The following is a 24,830-nucleotide window of genomic DNA, read 5'->3' on the forward strand; positions in this document are numbered from 1 at the left end:
ATGGCTAGCTCTGCCCTTGGTGCAGCCAGCCCTGTCAGTTGGTCACACCACATGCCCTGCTCTGTCACACTTGCATTGCCAGGGAGGGCTACCCCCCTTTAGGATTGGTCTGCAGGTTCCAGGAGTCAGCAGCTATCTCCAGGTGGGGTCTCAAAGCTGTCCTGGAGATTTTCCCAGGGCCTCCAGAAAGGTCCAACATCACACCTTTTTTTTGGGGGGGGGGGGGGGAATCCACCAGAAATAGCTGTGAACAGACCTAGTTGTATAAAAACAAGAGCGCCCCCAAGATGCACCCACCAGAGGCATGTTCAAAATGGTGGCTCAGGGAGGGCTGGAGCCAATGACCTTCAACTCCCCTTGAGCTGTACACTTGCATGACCTTGGTATAGGCAAGGGCACCTGAATGCAGCTGAATTACTACAGATCAAGTCTTCTAACACTAAAAATGGCTGGCAAAGCTGCACAGGGACCTGGCCAGAGGCTGCTAATCAATCAATCAATCAATCAATCAATCAATCAATCAATCAATCAATCAATCAATCAATCAATCAATCAATCAATACTCTCCTTTTATCCAAAGAAGTGGGCTTTTTGATTGTAGTTTTGCTTGCTACTGCTAAACTATTGGGAGTTGAGCCAAATGACCTGAGCATCCAGTAAATTCCAATCCATCTTCTGGCAGTCCCCACCCCCCATCCACTGAATAGCATACCACTTTTGGAGATTCTCTCATGAAAGCTTATACTTAATGAGACTCCACATTTTCTGTGGTGTGTCTGGGCAGTCGTCTCTGCAGGTTCTTGTCCAGTCTTGGTCCTTGTCCATCCCCTTCATGCCTCTCTGAGCCCTCTAAAATGCCCATCTCCATATCTCTTTTAATCACATTTGCTCAATGATGCATGAGTGCAATTCAGGGAAGAAAATAAAAATTTTAAAAATAGATTTTGGTGTTCCAGAAGGATGAGGAAGCGCCTCTCCAGGGAAACACACAAAGATTTGTCTTGGGGACAACAAGGGACAAAACAGCTGTGAAACGGGGTATGGCGAGGGCACGGCCTCTGCCTCGCTTGGTCTCTGCAGTACGCACACAATGGAGGGGTTTGTTCTAAATGAAGAAATCCAAAATGATCCCCTCTGGGCAAGCCAAGGAAGTTGCTCCGACACGTTCTACAAGCGACAGTTTCCGCCCCTGCTGCCGTGGGCTTCCTTCCGTTGCTAGCATGAATCCGAGGGGGATGGAGAAGCAGCTTGGAGAGCTGAGAAAAGAGCTGCAACCAGAGCATCTTTCCAACCCCTTTGTAACAGTGTCGGGGGGGGGGGGGTTTCCAGGAGGGGGGAGTCCAGACCACGTCCAGATTTAGCAGTGATGTGAGATGCAGGTGACTGACAAGAAGCCCCAGAATGGACTGGATTAATGTGCCACCAGGGCAGCTTTCAGGTATATGTCCAGATGCCCCACCCCAGGTGAGGGCCAGAGTGGGTCATGCTGCAGCTCCTCAACCTTGCTGGATTTGTGAACCTGAGGAACCATGGCTGACCTCAGACACCAGTGTTGCTGTGGGCTTGGCTCCTCTGCCTAGGCAACTAGGCTCCAGATCAGCCCCACAGACTCCTGCCTTTAGGAACCTGACCAACTGTACGACCCTCACAGTGTACATGCTTCTGCCCTCTGACCTTCACTGCTGCCCTGGGCCTTGTGCTTGGCATCTGGCCCAATCCCTTTTGTTGCCACCATTTCTGGAACTAGTGTTCTGGTAGTACAGCACACTTTGCAGCGTCACAAGCCAGTATGGAAGCACGCGCAGCCCAACTGGATTGTGGCCTAAGTATGTTTTTCTCTAGCTAGGAACTTGTTTCCACTCAAAGCAGCTGTGCAGAGGGCCTGATATGATCAGGAGCACAATAGAGAGGTGGGGGGAGTGTTTAACCCTTTATTCCTTGCCATCTTCCCACTGAAAATTGCATCTCTCCCTGTTGGTGCCTATTTGACCTCACTGCTTATTTTATTTTTCAACCAGAAGCGTCAAATTTCAGCACCCTTCAAGACACCCAGGGAAGCAATGTTGCTCTGACAATGTTCTTCAGAAGCAGTTGCCAACCCCAAATGAATTGAATCAGAATGAGCCTCTTTACAAGACCAGGGACTCTGCTGGCTGGTTCAGGATGGGGGCTGCCTGGCTGCAGCCAGGAGGGCAGGTGGAGGCAGCAACAGGGAGCTGCAAGGTGGAGGGCCTGATCCACAAGCCCTCGCCTCTTCCAGGCACAACTGTTGATGTGTTGGCAGCTTCTCCAGTGCCTTATTTGAGGGGCAGTGAGCAAGATGGTGGGATCCTCCTGTAGAGGAGGAAGCGCAGGCAGCACAGTGCTATTTCAGTCTCTGCTGAGGTCAGCTCGACTCCGCTGCAGCTTCCTGCGGAACAGTGAAAAATGCAGCCAGCAGTCACTCTGGCCCCCTCCTCACAACAAATAAGACTTGGAGAGGATATTGAATTGCCCATAACTTAAAGAAAAGGAGAATAAAGCATTTTGATGTCCTTGCATTGAAAAGAGCAGCTGCACCCCCTCCCCCATCCCAGTCTGCCCATGCCTAGCACAGGGGGAAACCAAGTGGTGGCTTTTGGCCCTGGAGTCAGAGATTTAGATCTCCATTGAGTCTGGCTGTGTGGCTTCAAGCAGGGGTTTTTCACTTGTTGGGAGCAAGTAATAATTCCAAGGCCAATGTTCACTATGCATGTGAAATGTGCTCTTGAAACAACTCTCTCCTGATGTGACTGTTGCATGGAGGCCAGTTCAGCTCTAATGACGAGAGGCCAACACATCACAGGCTTTAAGCTACAGGCTGTTTTTTGTTTTTTTTTATCCTGCTTTAGAAATTAGCAATTTCAGGTCACAAGGAAGTGCATTAGTGACACAGAATTCACAGTTTGTTACTAGTTGTTACTCTTGGTGTAACTCTAGTGCAGCAGGAAGGAGTTTCTGTAGGAAATGTAAGGATGCCTCATAGCGCCCTCTGCTGGGTGCTGTTGTGCCTGAGCCAGAGGGAGCATTTCTGAGACGGAGACATAAGAAACACAAGAAAACTTGTCCCCCCCCTTTTTCCTCATTTGTGCCTTGACTCAGCCAGCAACCCATCTGTGCAGGAAACAGGCTCTGAATGGTAGAATTCTGAACCCCTTAATTTGTGGCTTTGGTTTCAAGGAAAGCAAGGGAGCTCTGGACACCCCAGGGGCCTGGTCTTGTGCATAGGTAGCATCTTCACCGGCCTGTGGGGGCTTGGTGGGGGCTACTATAGCCTGACCTGGCTGATGCCATTTCCCTGCTTTTGGGATTCTGGTTGGCTGCTAAGGGAAGCAGGATGATGAGCTAGATCAGGGGTGTCCAAAGTTTTTGGCAGGAGGGCCACATCATCTCTCTGTCAGGAGCTGGGGGAAAAAATAATTAATTTACATTTAAAATTTGAATAAATTTACATAAGTTTACATAAATGACTATATTAAAGATGAACTTATATGAATGATTGAAGTTCTTGAAATAGCTCAAGGCCTGTAAAAGGCCTTGCACAAAGCAAGACTGGCCTTTGCTGCCGCTACTGCATCACAGAGTGAAACAGCAAGCAGTGGAGGAAGCCCTCAGCCCACAGCTCATGTGAGAGGTCAAACAGTCGCCCTCACGCTGACAGCAGATGCATCGGGCCAGTGCGGGCTCCAACAGATCTCCAGAGGGCCAGAGGCTCATTGGAGACTGGGGGCCGGGGTTTGGGCACCCCTGAGCTAGATAAACAGTTGATCTGATCCAGGAGGCACTTCTCAGAATGGCTAACTGCAGCCTCCAGCTTCAGAGGACATCTGCCTCCAAAAACCAGGTGCCAAGGACAAGGCGCAGGAGAGGCTGATGCAGTTCTTGTGCCCTGCTGGTGGCCTCCCAGAGAGGAACACCTGCTTGACGGGATATTTGTTCTGGCCCTGCAGGGTCCTCCTTGAGTTGGTGAGAAAATGTGGTAGGGCCTTCATGGTTGCAGCCACCAGATTCTATAACTTTTCTGGAGGAAGTGCCCTTGGGGGACCACATCCTTATTAGTGCCCAAGTGAAGTGGGAAGACTGCTGGCTATCATTTATCCACAGGTTTGGATTAGGTTGATTTTGTGCCCCTGTGATTTGTCAGAGTGCCTTCATATCAACACAGACCTGGAAGGTCGTTGCTCTTCAAACACAAGCAGTCTTCTTGAAAGGGTCCAGGCCTTTTGATTTGTTGTGTTTTTTCTTTCTCAGACTGGCCGGATTGAGCCAAATTACCCCAAAGTGTGTGGCCACCAGGGCAATGTGCTCGACATCAAGTGGAACCCCTTCATTGAAAACATCATTGCGTCTTGCTCAGAAGACACCTCGGTAAGTAGACTGCGCTAGAGCAATGAAAACCCTTAAGAAGCAGCCGAAGAGCCCCAGTGGACAGGGCTTGCTTTGTGCCCTCACACAGGAAAGGCTTTTTCTTAGGTGAGCTAAGTGGTTCCCATGATGTGTCACAGACGCCCATTTGCCTTTTTCACAGTGAGTAGCAGCTAGTTCAGGGACCTCTGCAGATCAGGACCATGGAAAGCCAAGAGAGAATGAGTCCTGGGCTGGAACTGAATGATGTCATAAGAACATAAGAACAGCCCCACTGGATCGGGTCATAGGCCCATCTAGTCCAGCTTCCTGTATCTCACAGTGGCCCACCAAATGCCCCAGGGAGCACACCAGATAACAAGAGACCTCATCTTGGTGCCTTCCCTTGCATCTGGCATTCTGACATAGCCCATTTCTAAAATCAGGAGGTTGCACATACCCATCATGGCTTGTAACCCGTAATGGATTTTTCCTCCAGAAACTTGTCCAATCCCTTTAAAGGCGTCCAGGCCAGATGCCGTCACCACATCCTGTGGCAAGGAGTTCCACAGACCAACCATGTTCTCAAAATGTCCTTCTGTCTGCTGCTTTTCGGGGGGGGGGATGTCTGCTGGAGCCCCTGGGAAGTTTTTCCTTGACAAATGTCTTGAGAATTCCTTCAACACATGCAGGTTTGTTTCAAACAAGGGAACCCCTGAGTTTCGCCCTGCTGGCCATCTCCCCTTGTGTGCATTCTGCTACACACACACCCAGACAAAACAAAGACCAGTCAGTGTTGGAAAGCTGGCAGGTGCTGATGGTTGTAGGAACCAGCAGGAGCAGTGGCAGGCCTGGTTATGACTTTGCTGGCTGCCCACCTCACACTGCCTCCCTAGAAAGCCACCTAACCTGCCTCAGCTGCTTAGTGAGGGTGGACGGCCAGGCTTCCAGGAAGATGCGAAGCAGGGCTGGCCCACTCATGATGGGAACCGAAGCCCTTGCCTCAGGTAGCCAGTTTGTGGGGGGCACCCGTCTCTGTCCACCTCCTTGCCTCCACTGCTCCTCATTCTCCCTGGATTGCAAAAGGAGGAGGAGGGCAAAGAGGAAGAGGTGGACATGTGGAGGGGAGGGGAGGGGAGCGCTAAACTAGACCATTGAAGAGTGGCAGGAGCAAAGGCAGCACATCAGCAAGGAAGGGAGGTTAGCATTCGACCTGCTGCCTGAGAAGATCTGGGGCCAGACCTGACAAGAATCTCCCTCTTTGCCAACGTGCTGCTGGGAAAGGGGCAGCTACTCTGCCTCCCTGAGGAATGGCCCTGCTCGCCTTCAACTTTCCTCTCTGTGACTCAGAGGTGACATGGCCTGGAGTGCCCCCCTCCAGTGCTGCCGCCACTAAGCTGCCCTGGGGAAAAGCCACTCACCACCTTCCTTGCATGGTTTTCACAAACCTGGGAGCTCAGCGCTTCTGGTTTCATTTAAAGAGACCCTGTAAGCAGAGGAGCGCCTTCATCTGCGCTGTCCCTGTAAATAGAACTGGAAGTTTCCCAGTGTCAGCTTTGCAAAACCTACCCAGTGGGTGATCTGCTTCCTGGTCTGCAGCTAGCTGGAAGGAGGCGGTGGTGGTGGCAGACTTGAGGGGGAAGACATTCTGAACCAAGGGCCTCCTCACCACCCCTCTTCATCTGCCATTGACACCCGCTGCATCAGATCACCTCAGGGCTGGGCCAGCCGTTCTGAGGTCTTAAGATCAACTCCTGAGGGGGCCACTCGCTCTCTGTCTCTCTCTCCCCCCTCTCATTAAGCTGTTTCTGTATCTCTGAGTATTGTCTCAACCTTGTCAAGGTCACCAGCGTCTCAGCTGCAGAGAGAAGGTGGGGCTTGGTCAAGGAAGGCCATCAGCCATTTTCAGAGAGAGAGAGAGAGAGAGCATCTCCAAGACTGTCTTTACAGAAAAGCTGTATAAAGGGGTGAAGCTGGCTGTATGAAGGAGGTGCTGGAAGATGTAGGGGAGAGGGGCCCCAGGGCTCCACGTTTTCCAGCAAGATGATTCTAGGACAGTGAGCAGAGGATGGGTTCAATTTTCCAAAGAGAGTTGGCAAATATCAAAGCCCTCACCTCTGATCCAGATGTATGGCAGCTGAACAGGATCATCCAGTGCTGAGGGCAAAGCACTCTGTGCATGCTCTCTCTCCCTCTCCCTCTCCTCCACCCTCCCAGATTATTACATTCCAGGGCTGAGCCTAGGAATTAACAATAACTCTCAATAACTGGCAGCGTTCCAGGCTGGGGCAGGAAAACAAAGGAGACGGGTGGAAGAGAGAGCGGTCTGGCTGCCTGCACAAGCTGCAGCATTTGCAGAAATAGCTTCAGGTCATGAAAACTGAGGCCAGCAGCTCCTCTGCACCTCTGTGTGCCCCTTAAGTGAGCCTTCCTGTTTCTAGTGTCTGTAATTAGAATGCCAAACCTGCATGCAAAGCACCCCCCTGGCTGGGATGGATGCAAACACCCTGCTTCCTAGAATGGCCAGCCAGGCCCCTCTGCAGAGCTCTCAAATGGGGCATGAGGATGGCTGCCAGGGCCTCTGAGAGGATTTTTATCCAGGGGTACACAGTTTCTTTTGGGCCCCTTCCCAAAGGGAGAGGGGGCAATGGAGGCAGGCAGAATGGGGGGGGGCAAAATAGGGCAGTGGAAGGGTACTGACAGCCAGAATAGTCTTTGGAGCCCAGGTCTCCCAGGTTTCTTAGACGGTGCCTTAGAGCAGCTAGTCATGGAGCCCACCATAGGACAGGTGTCTCTGGATTTAATATTGTGCTCAGATTTAATATTTAACTCAGGACCTGGTTAGAGATGTCAGTGTTACTGAGCCATTGGGGAACGGTGATCATACTGTGATCTGTTTCGACATGCACATCGGGGGAAGAATACCAAGCAAATCTCTCACAAAAACCCTTGACTTCCGATGGGTGGACTTCCCTCAAATGAGGAGGCTGGTTAGAAGGAGGTTGAAAGGGAAGGTAAAAAGAGTCCAGTCTCTACAGAGAGCATGGAGGTTGCTCAAACCAACAGTAATAGAGGCCCAGTGGAAGTGTATACCACAAAGGAAGAAAGGCTTGACTAAGTCCAGGAGGGTGCCCGCATGGCTAACCAGCCAAGTTAGAGAGGTCGTAAAGGGCAAGGAAGCTTCCTTCCATAAATGGAAGTCTTGCCTAATGAGGAGAATAAAAAGGAACATGAACTGTGGCAGAAGAAATATAAGAAGGTGATACGGGAGGCCAAGAGAGACTATGAGGAACACATGGCCAGCAGCATTAAGGGGAATAATAAAAGCTTCTTCAAATATGTTAGAAGCAGGAAACCCGCCAGAGAAGCGGTTGGCCCTCTGGATGGTGAGGGAGGGAAAGGGGAAATAAAAGGAGACTTAGAGATGGCAGAGAAATTGAACGAGTTCTTTGCATCTGTCTTCACGGCAGAAGACCTCGGGCAGATACCGCTGCCCAAACAGCCCCTCCTGACCAAGGAATTAAGTCAGATAGAGGTTAAAAGAGAAGATGTTTCAGACCTAATTGATAAATTAAAGATCAATAAGTCACCGGGCCCTGATGGAATCCACCCAAGAGTTATGAAGGAATTGAAGAATGAAGTTGCTGATCTCTTGACTAAAATATGCAACTTGTCCCTCAAAACGGCCACAGTGCCAGAGGACTGGAGGGTAGCAAATGTCATGCCAATCTTTAAAAAGGGAAAGAGGGGGGATCTGGGAAACTATAGGCTGGTCAGCCTAACATCTATACCGGGTAAGATGGTGGAACGCCTCATTACAGATAGAATCTCAAAACACATAGATGAACAGGCCTTGCTGAGGGAGAATCAGCATGGCTTCTGTAAGGGTAAGTCTTGCCTCACAAACCATTTAGAATTCTTTGAAAAGGTCAACATGCATGTGGATGCGGGAGAACCTGTGGACATTATATATCTGGATTTTCAGAAGGCGTTCGACACGGTCCCTCACCAAAGGCTACTGAAAAAACTCCATAGTCAGGGAATTAGAGGACAGGTCCTCTCATGGATTGAGAAATGGTTGAAGACCAGGAAACAGAGAGTGGGTGTCAATGGGCAGTTTTTACAATGGAGAGAGGTGAAAAGCGGTGTGCCCCAAGGATCTGTCCTGGGACCGGTGCTCTTCACCCGCTTCATAAATGACCTGGAGACAGGGTTGAGCAATGAGGTTGCAAAGTTTGCAGACAAGACCAAACTTTTCCGAGTGTTGAAGACCAGAAGTGATTGTGAGGAGCTCCAGAAGGATCTCTCCAAACTGACAGAATGGGCAGCAAAATGGCAGATGCATTTCAATGTAAGTAAGTGTAAAGTCATGCACATTGGGGCAAAAATTCAAAACTTTACATCTAGGCTGATGGGTTCTGAGCTGTCTGTGACAGATCAGGAGATAGATCTTGGGGTGGTGGTGGACAGGTTGATGAAAGTGTCGACCCAATGTGCGGCGGCAGTGGAGAAGGCCAACTCTATCTTGGGATCATTAGGAAAGGTATTGAGAACAAAACGGCTAATATTATAATGCTGTTGTACAAATCTATGGTAAGGCCACACCTGGAGTATTGTGTCCAGTTCTGGTCGCCGCATCTCAAAAAGGATATAGTGGAAATGGAAAAGGTGCAAAAGAGAGCGACTAAGATGATTACTGGGCTGGGGCACCTTCCTTATGAGGAAAGGCTATGGCGTTCGGGCCTCTTCAGCCTAGAAAAGAGGCACCTGCGGGGGGACATGATTGAGACGTACAAAATGATGCACGTGAAGGACAAAGTGGATAGAGAAATGCTCTTTACACTCTCACATAACACCAGAACCAGGGGACATCCACTAAAATTGAGTGTTGGGACAGACAAAAGAAAATATTTCTTCACTCAGCGTTTGGCTGGTCTGTGGAACTCCTTGCCCCAGGATGTGGTGACGGCATCTAGCCTGGATGCCTTTAAAAGGGGATTGGACAAGTTTCTGGAGGAAAAATCCATTATGGATTACAAGCCATGATGCGTATGTGCAACCTCCTTGTTTTACAAATGGGCTATGCCAGATGCAAGGGAGGGCACCAGGATGCAGGTCTCTTGTCATCTGGCGTGCTCCCTGGGGCATTTGGTGGGGCCGCTGTGAGATACAGGAAACTGGACTAGATGGCTTGATCCAGTGGGGCTGTTTTTATGTTCTTATGTTCTTGATGCAGAGCCCAGGTCTACCTGACCATGTGGCATTGGCAGCCAGATAATATGGAAAACCAAACACACTCGTAAGTCTCTCTAAAATCTTTGAAATATAGAAATCCATTACAGAAAATGAGCATCATTGTATTTTGGGTCACAGTAGAATGGAAAGTGTCCAGTGTGCACCAAAATGGACTTCTGCAGCAGCTGTAACCCCACAGCTGGGTCCCTGAGCTCCTATACATTTCTTCATGGTCATCAGATCCGCAAGCCAAAGATCTACTGTGGCAGGCCAGTTTCCTCCCAAATTTGACACTGTGTTAAGGAGGGTCAAGGATGCATTTCTGTGCCCGATGTGTATGGCTTGCAGCTGTGGTTGTGCCCCCAGCATCATGCACAGGCAGTGAGTTTGGGTGAGATAGGAAAATGTAAGAACCCAGGAACTTTCTGGGCCCCTCCTATGACTCCTGGGCCCCCTTTCTGACCCTGGCCCTGGCCCTGGGCACAAATTACCCCCTTTCCCCCCTCTCCTGGGCCCTGGTGGCTGCCCTCCCCTGCACCTTGTCCCCAGCACCAGCATTCAGAGGTGCATCTGCATCACCTTAAGCATGAAGGGTCCATTTCACAGACACGCAAGGTCTGTCCTTGGTTACTGGATTAACTTCTGCTTTCTGCCGTGCCCCACTGACCAGGCCTATGGGTGGCACTTGCCAAACAGGAGGTGTGCGAAAATGTCCTCTGCTGTCTTCCTCCTTGTCAATGTGTTTGCATGTTTCAATGCAACTCTCCAACCCTGGTGGGGCATCTGGCTCCCCTTCCCACTTCATGTCACTCACCCCTGGCACAAGGCTCTTTTAGTAAGCCCTGCCGCAAAGGGCTGGCTGCAGCCACAAGATGGAGGAGGGGGCTCTCCCAAAGCCCACGGCCTGCAGATTTCACTCTGCATATGCTTGTGTATTGATCTATCTAGAGGTACAAAATACTGACCAACCAAGCACCAAACGCTCATTACAACTACGATCAGAGTGTGAGGCACTGCTGGTGCACAGCAGTGAGGAAAATCCACCCAAGACTTCTTCAGCCAGGGAACAGCCCAAGTTCCCAGGCAGCGCTTTGCAGGGAGAGAGGGAGGGACATCATCCTGCCTGACTCCTCCTCCAGGCCTTGCAGAACTGTGGGTTTCTCCCCACCACCATGTGCAAGGAGAGAGATGTGGGGCCAGCTGGAACAACTCCCCTGTTCTTCCTCTCATAGCGCAAATGCGTGGTGCATCTTTGAGAAAAGGGATGCAGATACCAGGACATGGCCAGTCCAGGTTTTCCTCCTGGGGACCTTTCTTAGTGAATGTGGCCACCTTCTCATGTAAAGACACCCCTCCCCCATTTTCTCCTCAAGGCCTCTGACTTAACCGCTTAGTCCTCATTCCCATCTGAAACTACATTGGAATGCATGCCTCTGGCTTGCTGACTTTTGCCTTTGTTCCCCCACCCCTCACACTGTAAGCCCCTCGGGGCAGGAACCCACCTGCTTGTGTGACTCTGTAACATGCCAGATAAAGATGGTGCTTTAGAAGTGATTGAAATAGCAAGAGAAACCACAAGAGCCTCTGTGTTGTCCTGACCAGGTCACCCTCTGCTGTTCTTCACTCTCCCCAGTTGGAGGCAGGCAGGCTCCCTCTGCAGACGCTCTCAAGTCTTGAGTTCTCTCCATGGTGGAAGGAGGAACCTGTGATTTGTTCAAGGGAGCTGATGACCCTGCAGCCTTCCCAGCATGTCCCCAACTGATGCTTCCTTGAAACTCCACAAAGAAGCTGCTCTCTGCTAATGAACCATACCAGAGACGGAGGCAAAAGGCAGAGCTAGCTCAGTTGTACAGCCACCACACATGCGTATTGATAGCCCATAGACAACACCATCATACAAGGACATGTTTGTAAAGTAGGTGGCTGCGATGTGCAAATGACATCATTGGTCTGTGATGTTTCAGGGTGACTGCCTTTTCTGGACAAATACCAGAAGGACAACTGAACTGGCCTCCCTCATTACAATCTGAAGGAGTGCTGGGACACCTCCAGGCATGTTTCGCAGCAGAAGCTTTTCATGCCTGAAACGGAACCTGCACTGTCCTGGCAGGCAAGTAGCCAAGCAGACCCTGCAGCGGCCTTTTGCTCTCCTCTGCTTCCAGGTTCGGATATGGGAAATCCCAGATGGGGGTTTGAAGCGCAACATGGTGGAGGCTGTCCTGGAACTCTATGGGCACAGCCGACGTGTTGGCCTCATCGAGTGGCACCCAACCACCAACAACATCCTGTTCAGCGCTGGATACGACTACAAGGTGAGCCTGGCAGGCCTTCAAGGGCTTGGACATGGGTTCGCGGCTCACTCCTCTTGAGGGGAATGGTGGAAGTTGTGTTAGGGCATATCTGTGTGACAGTCTGAGCCTGGCTCAATAGTTTTGCCCTCTCTCAAGGAACTCTAGGAGATGTAGGTCTGGGATGAAGAGAGTAGAGGGGCACTGATTGTCATTAGCTGACCATTCCCAGCACCTCACTAAGTCACAATTCCCAGGATTCTTGTGGAGGAGGGACAGTGATCATCCACCTGGTATTTGATACCCAGGGACTGAGCACAAGGGAGCAGAATCAGTATCCAGGTGGGCACAACCTGGGCTACAAGCCCATAAGGAGGAAAAGATGGAGGAAAAATGGTATAGAATGGTTGAGGATGTGGATGCCAATGTTTTACTTGGTGATGCCCTTGTGAGAGCCACTGGGCTCAGAACAGACCAAGCAACACCCTGAAGGAGAATGGTTGGTGCAGGCGCTCCTCTTGAGTGGAGTGAGGGGACACACATTCATAGGGGAAGTAGGCCTTGTAGGGGAGAAAGAGAGAACGGCGGCACTTGATGTGACACAACTTCTCAACAATGACAGGCCTCAGATTTCCTTCATTTCTTCTGGCACTTGCTCTGCACAGGCAGGAGGTACCAGCAGGGTCTGGCAGTAGGAGGGAGGGACAAGCGCCATCAGGATCAAGGCCCTGCAATCAGGGCTAGTGCCAGGCTGTTTTGCACCCTAGGCAATGCTACTGAAATAGAAAGTTTCCATAAGACTTTATAATTAATTATATTCCATAGCACGGTTGTGGCATTCAGCTTAAAATTTTAAAAAATAGCCAGTTGCATATTTTACATGGGTTAAAAAAACAACATAAGAACATAAGAACAGCCCCACTGGATCAGGCCATAGGCCCATCTAGTCCAGCTTCCTGTATCTCACAGCGGCCCACCAAATGCCCCAGGGAGCACACCAGATACCAAGAGACCTCATCCTGGTGCCCTCCCTTGCATCTGGCATTCTGACATAACCCATTTCTAAAATCAGGAGGTTGCGCATGTACATCATGGCTTGTACCCCATAATGGATTTTTCCTCCAGAAACTTGTCCAATCCCCTTTTAAAGGCGTCCAGGCTAGACGCCATCACCACATCCTGTGGCAAGGAGTTCCACAGACCGACCACACGCTGAGTAAAGAAATATTTTCTTTTGTCTGTCCTAACCCGCCCAACACTCAATTTTAGTGGATGTCCCCTGGTTCTGGTGTTATGTGAGAGTGTAAAGAGCATCTCCCTATCCACTCTGTCCATTCCCTGCATAATTTTGTATGTCTCAATCATGTCCCCCCTCAGGCGTCTCTTTTCTAGGCTGAAGAGGCCCAAACGCCGTAGCCTTTCCTCATAAGGAAGGTGCCCCAGCCCCAATGAATCTGTCTAAAATGTGTTCCTCAAAGGCCAGCTCTGTGCCCCTCTAAGACCTGCACCCTAGCTGGCTGCCCAGTTGACCTGATGATCGCACCAACCCTGCTTGCGATGCTGGGGCAGTGGGAGAAGGCCTTTGCTGCTCAAGGGATTTGCAGGCCCCAAATCATTAGGAGTAAATGACTAAGCACAGAAGGCCAGGGACAGGGAACAGAGTTCAAAAGGCCCCTGTCACACTTGCAGAACTCTTATACTGTACATACAGGTGATGCAGACATCTCTGACTGCACGCAAACAAGGCAGCTCGAAAAGTAAAGAGTTTAAGGAGGGAACTGGGTGAAGTTCACGGGCACTAATCAGTCCTCTGTGTGGAGGGGACAGGACTTGAACCAAGCAGAGTCTAAGCCATGCTGAGCCCTGGCACTCTTTCCGGAAGCAGGGCATTTTCAGGGAAGACTGCTGATGGCAGGTGAGCTGCTTTTCCAGAAAGAGGGTCCACTCTTGCCAGTCTTCACTCTGAGAAATTCCTGGCAAGGTGTTGAAGCCACAGACCTGAGAGCCTTCTAAGGTTTGCCTTTGACCTGCATCCTTTCCCTTCTCAGGTCCTAATCTGGAACCTGGATATTGGCGAGCCGGTGAAGATGATTGACTGCCACTCCGACGTCATCCTTTGCCTGTCCTTCAACACTGATGGGAGTCTCCTGGCCACCACCTGCAAAGACAAGAAGCTCCGTGTCATCGAGCCACGTTCTGGCAAAGTCCTTCAGGTCAGGAGCCAGAATTGAGTCCAACATTTTTATTTTACTTTAAAATTGCTGCAGGAGGCCCTTCTCCATTGAAGTTGTAGTTAGCCCTAGTGGGGAAAAAGTTATAGGTGTCTGATTCGTCCTTGTCTTTTTCTCACAGCAGGGCAGACTGCAACTTTTGCAGTCGTGGGGTCACCTAGAGTAGTCCTTTCAGGGCCCATCAAAATTAGAGTCATCATCATATTTCCCTCTCCCTTAAATAGCCATTCAGGAGATGTGCTGATTGGCCTCCAGAGTATTAATTTACCCTGTGCAAAGATCAGTGGCGTCACTAGAATTCGCGTCACCTGGTGTTGGAGGCCTGCGTGTCACCCCATGTGGTGGGCGGGGCAACACCCCAGGTGGTGGGTGTGGTGATGTACCATCGCCCCGCCCCCACTGGTTTTATGGCTGTACCTTTTGTTAGAACACAGATATTTCAATGTGGTTTGTTTCATTGCATTCTGCATGAAATTACGCTTTGATTGATATATAACATGATGGTCTTATTCCTCCAAACTCTGATTTTAGTGATTTTGAAAACTTGTAGAGTCTCTCTCTCACACACACACCCATGTCAACTTACTAACACCTTATTGCAGCAGTTCTCAAACTTTTAGCACTTTTTAGAATGACAATTTGTCCAGGACCCATTGGAAGTGATGTCATGGCCAGAAGTGACATCATCAAGCAAATTAAAATAAATAATTATAAATAATTAAATTAAAATAAAAGAAATAATTAAATAAGGGGAAGCCAGTCCTGTTCCACCAAGAGAATCTACTCTGAAGTAAGTCCCATAGTGGTCAATGGGGCTTACTCTTAGGAAAGTGTGGGTAGGATTGCAGCCTATGAGCCCAATCCTATGCATGTCTACTCAGAAGTAAGTCCCATAGTGGTCAATGGAGCTTACTCTGTAGTCTGCCTGCAATAACAACCCCCCAAAAAGAATCAGTGAGATTTCCAGCCCTCCCCAGTGCCCAGTTTAAAGTTCTTCTATTTCAGGCAGATCAAGATAAAGACCCACCTGGCTTTGCAAGTGCAAAATAGAAAACTTTCCCCTTACCAGTTCAAGCCTCTTTTTTGTCCTTTTTAGTGGGGGGGGGGGGGGAGGCTGCCTTCTGGAGCATTTGTTGCACTCCAGCTCCATCTGATTGGGACCATTCTGGTGTCCTCACATTCCCCTTTGCCTGGCCTGACCACCAGCCAAGGCACGTCTACATAGTCGCGAGTGAGGCTACTTTGCTTTCCATAGGGCTCAATAGACTCGCAGCTGGGAGGGAGGGACCTCTTTCTCCGGTATTTTTGGGGACTACATTCATCAGATCAGGACCATTCTGACATTGTTTGGAGCCCTCTCTGCCTGCCCTTTCCGATGGACTAAGGCAAGCTCATCTACTCATGAGTAAACATGGCCACGTGGCTTCGCTTCAGGCAGCTGGGAGGGAGGGACCTTCTTGGGTGTTTTTGGGGGGCTGCAATCATTGGATCGGGACCATTCTGGTGTTGTTGGATTCTTCTCAGCCTGCCCTTTCCAACGGACTATGGCTAGTAGGCTAGTATGCCTACTCGCGAGTAAACGCGCAATACGGCTCACTTTCACTTTCCATAGGGATCATTTTTTCTTTCCAGTTTTTTGGCTATAACTTTTGAAGGAAAGGAGCTATTTCGCTCTGGTTTGCTGCATTGCACTCTGCTGGACATTCCACACCCAATGGTGTATGGCATGATGGGGTAGCCCCTAATGCTGCAATTTTAGCACGTCACACCCCCAGGGCGCGTCATCCCCCCGGCGCGTCACCGGTGCAGCCTGCACCCCTCGCACCCCCCTAGCGACACCACTGGCAAAGATCCCACAACAGATGACCCAGATGGTCAGTTGTCTCACTGTGGCATCCTGATGGGAACTTCACAAATCCCCTTAATGCCCAGACAGTCTTACAGGTAGCATCCTGTTAGGAACCATTCACTTATTTCTCCTACTGGCCAAACCAGCTCCTCTATGCTGTGTTAGAAACCATGAGATAACTCCTGGGCAGGCCTCTCTCCACCCTGAGTCCTGTTTCCATCACAGCTAAATGCTTCCAGAGTCTGACTCGCAAGACTGGATTGCCGCACCGCAGCTCCTGTGGAGACCTTGCACCACCCTCAGGTTCTTAATAGCCCAACTGAGAACGGAGACCCTCATAGGGGTGATTTGATGCTTTACCACTTTATTCAAGCTTTGTAGCCCAACACATTTGCTCGAGTCACTGAAGAGCACACACAGCACATTGCTGCCTGCCTTACCCTGCCCTTGTCAGAGCCTTTCAGAGCCTCAGGTGGAGAATAAGCACCAGTGCACCCCTGCAGTGGGAGGCAGATGTTGCCTGGCCGTGCCTTGGTCTATGTCCACAGTGCTTAATTTGTTTCAGGTTTTGATCAACTTCCTTAAGGAGTTCCGAGTGCAGTGCCTGGTTCTTTTCCTGCCCAGTTTGCCCTTCCAACAGCCGTGTGCACCAGCCAGGGTTCAGCTGAGGTCACTCATGGTCTTCTGGGCTGTGCAGGGACTTCACCTCTGGTGGTCCCAGTCCCTGTGTGACTGTGAGGCCTTGTGCTGCCTTGTGCTGGAGGTGCCTGGGTGGCTCAGGTTCCATCTAGCCCTGCATTCTCGGTTCCCTTTCCAGGAAGCAAACTGCAAGAACCATCGTGTGAACCGGGTTGTCTTCCTAGGAAACACGAAACGGCTTCTGACAACAGGAGTTTCACGGTGGAACACGCGGCAGATTGCCCTCTGGGACCAGGTGAGAAAACAGTGGGTGGGGAGAGGGGTGGCAGGCAGAAGGGACCCTCAGAGCAACTTGGAGCACCTTAAGACAGGAGCTTGGGGGGGGGGGGCTCACTTAATGTATTGCATGTATATACATGGAAGTTTGTACCTGTTCCTTTTGCAGGAAGACCTGGCCATGCCTTTGATAGAGGAGGAGATTGATGGGCTGTCGGGGCTCCTGTTCCCTTTCTATGACGCTGATACTCACATGCTGTACTTGGCTGGCAAGGTGGGTGAGCCTTGATTTCCACTGCAGCAGAGCACTTGAGATGAGGAGGAGCTGAGTGTGGCCAGGTGTGCCAAGGTAACTTAGAAGTGTACATGTGCATGCCAAGCTGCAACTGTGCACATGCGAAGTCACTCCAGATTCACTCCCTCAGAACCAAAATTAACCAACCAGTCTTCCCAAAGTAGCTTTCCCATCATTTGCCTGCTCATCTGGGAGACGAATCAAGTGATGCCTATGACTACAGGATGTAAAATTGGGGATCTGTAGACTGAAGCACCTGGTAAATACACTTGGAAGTGTTGTTGAAATTATCTGCTTCCATGGAAATGTTATGTAGCATTACGGTATTAATCTGGGGTTTTTATTCATTATGTTTTTATCCCACCCTTCCTCTGAGGAGCTCAGAATGGTTCTTTATTCATTATCAGAATGGATAAAACCCTCTCCAGTTTTATCCTCACAACAACCCTGTAAGGAAGGCAGCAGGCCAGAGCTGAGTACCTAGCGACCAGCCCCTGTCTAACAGTTGGCCTGGGCTTCAATTGGGATGGCAGTTGGTGCTGCTACCCAAGGCTAGGGGGTTCCTTGCAGAAGGAGGTCACTGGGGGAAACCCCCTTCCCAGGTTAGCAAGAAGACCATCATCTCAGGGTCCCCTTAAGGCCAGGCAGTGGCTGAGGCAGGCAGTCCAAAAGGTTGGGGCAACAGCCTCCAGGCAGGTCAAACAATAAAATAGAGGAAGCGTATTAGGTGGACAGGCTTAGGCTAAAAAGTGGGCATGGATATTGACAGCTTGCTGAAAATAAAAGCCAAACTCTAAAGTATCTTTCAGAGTCCTTTCCCTGTCCACTTTACTCACAAGACAGTGCTCTGAAATGGTCATTAAGAGCATTGACCCGACAAAGCCCTGAGCATGATAACTGTTATACTTACAACATGATGTTCTTTCCCCCCAGGGATGATGTGCACATAGTTGCAGAATCCTCCTGACCCCACCCTTCCCCTCTTGCTCTCTCTCCAGGGAGATGGGAATATCCGATACTACGAAATCAGCACAGAGAAGCCATACCTCACTTATCTCATGGAGTTCCGCTCCCCAGCCCCACAGAAAGGCCTTGGTAAGGGGTGTTGCCTGTAGAAGAGACCAAGGCAGAGACCAGGCTGAGATGGGGCAGGCAGCAGTTCTCCCCGGCCTCTGAGTTGTTACCATCAGCCAGGCCATCCTGCCACTTCTCTTGCAGCCTGTGTCTTGCTGGTACAACCGACCCTCTCCCCTCGGTAGTGAGAAGGTGCACACACATTGCTGGCTAGGCTAGGCTTTGTTTTGGGGTCTTGAGGTTGGTGTGGTCTTCTGAAAACCAGAGGTGCCATTTTTCCCAAACCTGGGGGAGGACCAAAATTGCATCCAGCATCACTGAGGGTCTGCCTTGCTGCAATGCTGTGTTGGAGGATCACGCACATTCTGTCTGAGGCTTTCATGTTCTCAGTTATGTGTGAGACAAAAAGCTTCATGTGTGCATAAAATTTGGGCGTAGTCAAAACGACCCTCCCAGTTTTGCTGCCCAAGGGTGATGTAGTGCCAACCCAGGGAGACTGTGGGAGCGAAACAGCAATTGGCACCTGGTTGCTGTCAACCTAGAAAACATGACCACAAACCTGGTGCTGGTTAAAGAAGGGGAGGCCAGGGGCATGCCAGTTTCCCCTCTCCAAATTTGCCCCACCAGGCCTCCAGTGTTTCCCAACATAACTGCTCCCCTCCCCGGTCTACTTCCTTACAGGAGTGATGCCAAAACATGGCCTGGACGTATCCGCATGTGAGGTCTTCCGCTTCTACAAGCTCGTCACACTCAAAGGGCTCATAGAGCCGATCTCCATGATTGTGCCAAGGAGGGTGAGTCATGTGGCCCTCCCTAACAGAAGAGCCTGCTTTGCTCCCTGGCACTCCAGCCTCTGGGCCCTAATTTACAGAACTGAGGGCCATCGGAGGTCTGCTGTCAGAAAGTAAGAGCTGCCGGTCACTGCTTTGTGCTCGCCGTGCCAAAAAGGAGCACGGTGTTAGCCATGTGGCAGATGGAGTGGAATGTGCCACTGGAATCGGACTGCAAGTATCCAGCCCCTGGCTGGGGGCTTTGCATCCCGTTTTATTCTATGCTGCTGCATTGCTTTGTGTTATGTGTCTGGATTGGCTTCTTTTCTCTTCACCAACTCATGCCTTTAAATTGCCCTGAAGACAAAATGGAGGTCATTTTCCTGCCACCTTTATTCTCAGGCTCCTTTCACCGGCATGCTCTACCTTGAAATGTTGAGTAGATTCTGCAGGCAAGCTGTGTGCACACACATGAATGCAGTACATCCATCAGAGAGAGCGTGTGCTTATACACTCACGTGAAATATACCTATGAATGAGGACTCTAATTCAGTCTGCCTGTTTTCCAGCACTGAGGCTGACTTCCTGGTCTGCAAGATTCAGGACTTTCTGCTAAGCCTCTCTTGTCTGATTGCCTCTCCCTTCAGACTAGAGACACAGCAAGAAGCAGGCACCTTTGGGTAAAATGTATGTGCCTAAGAATGTTCTGGCAGTTTTCCTCTTAAATAATCCACCAACACAAAATTTCCTTCAGAGACTGTGTTGTGCTTACACTGCAAGCCTTACAGAGATAGAATTACAAACCTGAATTCTCTTTAGGACCACCACAGGCCAGGTGGATATATCTTTTGGGGATTACAGGCTGGATGATTTTGGGTGGTGGGCTGGATCCATCCCACAGGCCATAGGCTGCCTACCCCTGTGCTGGATGGTTGAATTATTCTTGCAACGGCATTAACAATCCCTTCTGATTATTTGCTAGGCAGCCTGAAATGTGGTAATCTTTTCAAAAAGGCTTATTCCCTCTTCTTTCTCTGTTTTAGTCAGAAACATACCAAGAGGACATTTACCCCATGACTCCAGGAACAGAACCTGCCCTGACCCCAGAGGAGTGGCTGAGTGGAACCAACAGGGGTAAAAGCACCCACACCACTACACAGTGGCAGGTGCCGTTTCGCTTGTCAATGCACAGCCTGAGATGGATGGTGACACGTCACCAACCATCCAGGCTTCCCAGAAATGGCAACAGCTGACGTAAAAAGCCCCGATTTTTAAACTTGTCAGAATGTTGACTTCAAAGGAAGAAGTTTCAAAAATTGCTGGAAATCCTTTGGGGATTTGTCATGTAAATATCTACTTTAAATGAAATGTGTTCATTTGTGAAATCAATTGTGGTCCACCCTGTTAGAGAGGTTTCTTTTCTTTAGCCTGGAGGAATGGTGTTAGAGCGTTCAAACGTTCAAATGTTCAAATTCCTCCTTTGAGGAGGAAACTGGAGTCTGGCAGAGGCAGGCAGGACCTTGTTGGGGACCCTGATGGCTGCTGGACCAAGCTGCCGCTGTGATCAGAATGTTTGGCTCCCCTGGGACCTGCTGAGATCCTGGAGTGCCTGCCCCAAACTGCGCACCTCCTGACTGCCACCCCTAGAAGCCCCCATCTGGGCTGCTTGTGCAGCTTGGCTAGCCGGTTGGAGCCAGAGCCTGGCTGTGGTTTGAAAGACGTGGTCGCAGGAAAATGCTGCCAGTGAGCCCCAACCCTGGCTACGGTGTCCAGAAGAGGACCCCAATGGTGAGGACTCTCAGGTGAAGAGATGTGCTTGTTTGCCAGCCCCCTGAACCCCATTGCCACACTTGCTGTCTCTCGTTTCCGCTAGATCCCATCCTGATGTCTTTAAAAGAAGGCTACAAGAAAGAGACGAAGGTTGTTTTCAAGGCACCTGTTCGAGAGAAGAAGAGTGTGGTGGTGAATGGTATAGACCTCTTGGAAAATGTGCCCCCAAGGACAGAGAATGAGGTAAGGAGCAAGTACCATTTTCTCTCTCCAGCATCCCCAAGAGCCACTCAAGCGTCCCACATTTCGTGGATTTTGTAGGGCTAACCTGCGTCCTTGCTTGCTCCCCTTTCCTGGTCCCAGTTGTTCCCATGTGCTGTTATTAACTGCAGCACACCAACCCTGCCAGGGTTGCCCAACAGCAGTGCCACACTGACTCTCTCACTCTTTCCTCCTGCCCCACATCAAGCTCCTCCGAATGTTCTTCCGACAACAGGACGAGATTCGGCGACTGAAGGGTGAGCTCTCGCAGAAAGACGTCCGAATCCGACAGCTGCAGCTGGAGCTGAAAAACCTGCGCAACAGCCCAAAGAACAATGAACTCTGAAGGACATTTTCTAAACAAACTCTTCGTTAAACCCACCCTTTAGTTTTACTGTATCCACTTAACACAAGATATGAGCCAGAGGCCGCGGGGCAACCCAGTGGTCCACCTGCTAACTGGAAGTGTGGTCTTGTCTGGTCATTGCCTAGTACTAAAAGACAACATTCCCCAAGTGGCGTCATTGAGAACTACTGCATGACAAGGACTGGGGGATCCGTTTGTATCCCAGAGTTTCTCTTGAAGTAGGAGAGTAAAAAATGCGATGCTGACAGCTTTGCATTCCAACCTTGCGGCCTTTCAGGGGAAGGGCAGGGGAAAGGCAAGTGCCCTGCAGAGAAAGTGACTGGAGCTCTATTAATGCTTATTCTTTTTTCCTATGCAAAGTGTGACTGACAATGAACACCCGGGTGCAAAACTGGCATTCAAGTCCTTGAGTCTGGAGCAGAGCCCAGAAGGCGCTCCTCCCCTTCAGCTGGGAATGGCCAAGTCTGGCTGCACAAGCACAGAGCTTCCGCCACAATGCTTGTAATTCCATTGGTGATGCTGAGGTGCCCCCCCTTTGGGGGGCATCCCAGCAATATTGCCAACCCAGTCAGCCACTGCAGCTGCTTGTATAGTCAGACTGGCCCTAGCCAGGCCAGAGCTAAGTGGCTGCTTCCCAGCGGCCCTTCGGTTCCCCATTTAACGCCAGGGGAACGTCAACCAGGAAATCCTTCTGTGAGGCTTGCTTGAGAAAATGGACATGGATCGTAGTTCTGGTTTCTGACCTATTAACTTAGCGTACTCTGGTGTGATTCTAAGAAATGCTGTTTCTCTCAAGCGGTTGTAAAACTCTGAGAGGGTTCATCACAAACCCCAGAGCAGTGGCAACGTTCTAGTCACCCTGGAGACAATTCATGACTTGGCAAAGACCAAGAATGTCACCCATGAAGCCAACGGGGGCTTTTGAAAAATTAGTGGCCATGATCCAGTCCCAAACCAAGCCTTCACCGCTCTAAATGGGAACACAATCTCCCCTGCTGAAAACCAGCAGCCTCTCATCCCTCAATATAGTCTTTGTATTTGCAAGGAAGCCCTGTTGAGCATTGTGGGGCTTCAGAGGAAACACACCTGGGCTCGGATTGCAAGGGGCTTCAAGCTGGCTGGACCGCACCCAGCGCTCGTCCTGACACATGCCAAAGCCACTTGCTGCTGGAACGGTTTGGAACAGCACTCCACAAACGAGCCCATCCGGCTCCTCAGCACTTTCTGCCAGGGGAGAAGGCTGGACTTTCTACTTCCTTGCTGGCCCTGATAAAAAGGGAGGGGGGTTACTTTGGCACACACACTTTGTTCCACAGTAAAGTAGCGGTTGTGTCCCTGGAGGAATCCTGACCCTTCTGAGTTGCTGTGCAGTTGCAAACCCTAGACTAATCATGGCGCCGGGGGGGGGGGGTAATTCCTGAAACGTATTGTCCAGAGGGATTGCCCTAGATCAAGTGTGGTCCAAGGGCCTATCCTTTCACTCAGCTGCTGATGAAGTTGTGCCCCTGGAATGTGCGCTGTATCCTGCGGATGGGGGGGGGGGGTCAAATCTCAGAGGTGTCCTCTGGATAAACCTCCAGTGCTGGAATGGGTAAGAACATAAGGTCCAAGGGTCCACTTTGACCTGTGCCAGCAATTCCTGCTGCACATGCAAGTGCACTGGGGATAGTGGATCAAGACCTGGAATAGGATCTCTGAGGCTTCACTGCCAGCCCTTTCCAGCCTTTGTTTTACCCCATTTCCTCACACCTCTGCCCTGTTCTGCCTCCCCCCCACTCCGTACTGGCTTACTAGCACCAGAGGATGTGATGAATCCACTGGAGGGCTGCTGCTTGAGGTGGGGGCCCAGCTGTTCCTGACAGCATGTTGCATTAGCAACTTCCATAAAGCTCTTTGTGCTGCTGGAGCCTTAGGAATGGGCTGTTTGTGTAGGCTCCTTGACCTAAGGGAGTAAATGTTGTCGGTCTTCCCTACATAGAGTGGTTGTAGAATCCTGGGGTGAACTGGTCTCGTGCACAGCAAAGAGCAAGCCATGAAGTCCTTCTGCCTCAGCCATAAACTCAGTAGGTTGCCTTGGGCAATTTGCTCATCTCTAAGCCCCCTTGTCTGCAATGGGGGTGGGACTAATAATCCCAGCCTACTTCAGAGTGTTCTTGTAAGGAAGACTGAGATCATATGTATTTGGATGCTTCAAAAGCATTCTAAAAACACTGAACCTAACTGAATAGCACCTGTGCTTCGGGGACTGGACTGTATCAAGGCAAACGCATCCATGCGTGAAACGTGCACCTGACCAGGTCAATAACTGGGACCTTCCAAACGTCACCCTATAAGCTGAATCTCAGCAAAGATTCCCCATGAGAGACAGCTCAGGGGATCTCATCTCAGAGCAGTCCTTCACAGGCCAGGCGCACCTGACAGCTATACAGAAGGAAGCCCTTCGTTTCAGGCTTAGCAGTCAGGCGTTGTGGCTGTACAGTGATGTTATGAGTACAATCAGGTGCATGGGGGAGCGGGTGTATATCTGCTGTTACAGGGATATGCAGAAAGGGAAGGTCTGGGCAGGTGCAGCTTCTGCAGGACTGAGAAAAGCTTCACAGGCTCAACAGTCCCTCTGGGAAGCAACTCGTGAAGTTGTGCTGCACCCTCCTTGGCCAGCTCTCCTGATGTGCAAGGCCATCAGTCTCAGAATGGCACAAGCCTTTTCATCTCCAAGCACCAGCCAGGCAAGTGGACTTACTTTCTGTCCCGTCCCCCCCAATGTTTACATTGTGTTATGTGCCTATATGCCAACCTTCCCTCCGGCTCCATCTCAGTGTTCTCCTACCCCCTTATTATTTATGCTGCCACAGAAATAGTGACAAAATAAACTATTTTAAAAAAGGTTACCAAGGTATCTAATGAGGTCTCTTTTTGCCTTCAGTCTGAGGTGGGGAATAAGTGTGTTTGGGGGACATGGCGCAGGGACCACAAACAAGATGTCAAGGCCTGAAGTGAATGCAGCCGCTTTCTAGAGCTAGGGGGCCCTTGCTTGCCATCCCAACCCCCTGGCCAGACAGGGCTTCTGTGGGTGTGTCTATCTTCAATTGGGGTGCTGAGAAAGGTCCGCAGGTGTGCCATGGGAGTTTAGAGCACAGCAGCGGACACATACTAGAATCTGTAGTGATGAACTGTCTCTCTTTTTCTGCTGGAGGAGAAAAAGGAACAATTTGTTACTACAGACAGTTGCCCTAGAAACAGAGCCACAGAACCCTGAGGAATCTCCCAGAAGCCAGAAGTGACATCACAAGAAACAAAGACCATATAGAAGATCATAGAGGTAAATGGGCCGTCAGAAGAAAAACACTAAAAATGGCTGGTCTTATCCTTTTAAAACTACCACCCCAGAGCAAACACATGTCTTTGCAGCATAT

At 50.3% G+C, this 24,830-nt stretch overlaps 1 protein-coding gene across 4 annotated transcripts in view; it reads left to right on the plus strand.

Annotated features, from left to right (window-relative positions):
* The window catches only part of CORO2B (coronin 2B), a 58,879-nt gene extending 34,574 nt beyond the window's left edge, over positions 1-24,305 (plus strand). For all 4 annotated transcript variants that reach the window (XM_066635471.1, XM_066635473.1, XM_066635472.1 and 1 more), the window contains exons 3-12: positions 4,270-4,386; positions 11,760-11,909; positions 13,934-14,098; positions 16,783-16,899; positions 17,050-17,154; positions 18,174-18,270; positions 18,931-19,043; positions 20,063-20,153; positions 20,893-21,032; positions 21,259-24,305. In XM_066635471.1, coding sequence (XP_066491568.1) covers positions 4,270-4,386; positions 11,760-11,909; positions 13,934-14,098; positions 16,783-16,899; positions 17,050-17,154; positions 18,174-18,270; positions 18,931-19,043; positions 20,063-20,153; positions 20,893-21,032; positions 21,259-21,396 — 1,233 coding nt within the window. In that variant the 3' untranslated portion in view covers positions 21,397-24,305. The remainder of the gene's footprint in view (positions 1-4,269; positions 4,387-11,759; positions 11,910-13,933; positions 14,099-16,782; positions 16,900-17,049; positions 17,155-18,173; positions 18,271-18,930; positions 19,044-20,062; positions 20,154-20,892; positions 21,033-21,258) is intronic.
* Positions 24,306-24,830: the final 525 nt, after the last annotated feature.

The sequence above is a fragment of the Tiliqua scincoides genome, chromosome 8, assembly GCF_035046505.1.
Source record: "Tiliqua scincoides isolate rTilSci1 chromosome 8, rTilSci1.hap2, whole genome shotgun sequence".
Lineage (NCBI taxonomy): Eukaryota > Metazoa > Chordata > Lepidosauria > Squamata > Scincidae > Tiliqua > Tiliqua scincoides.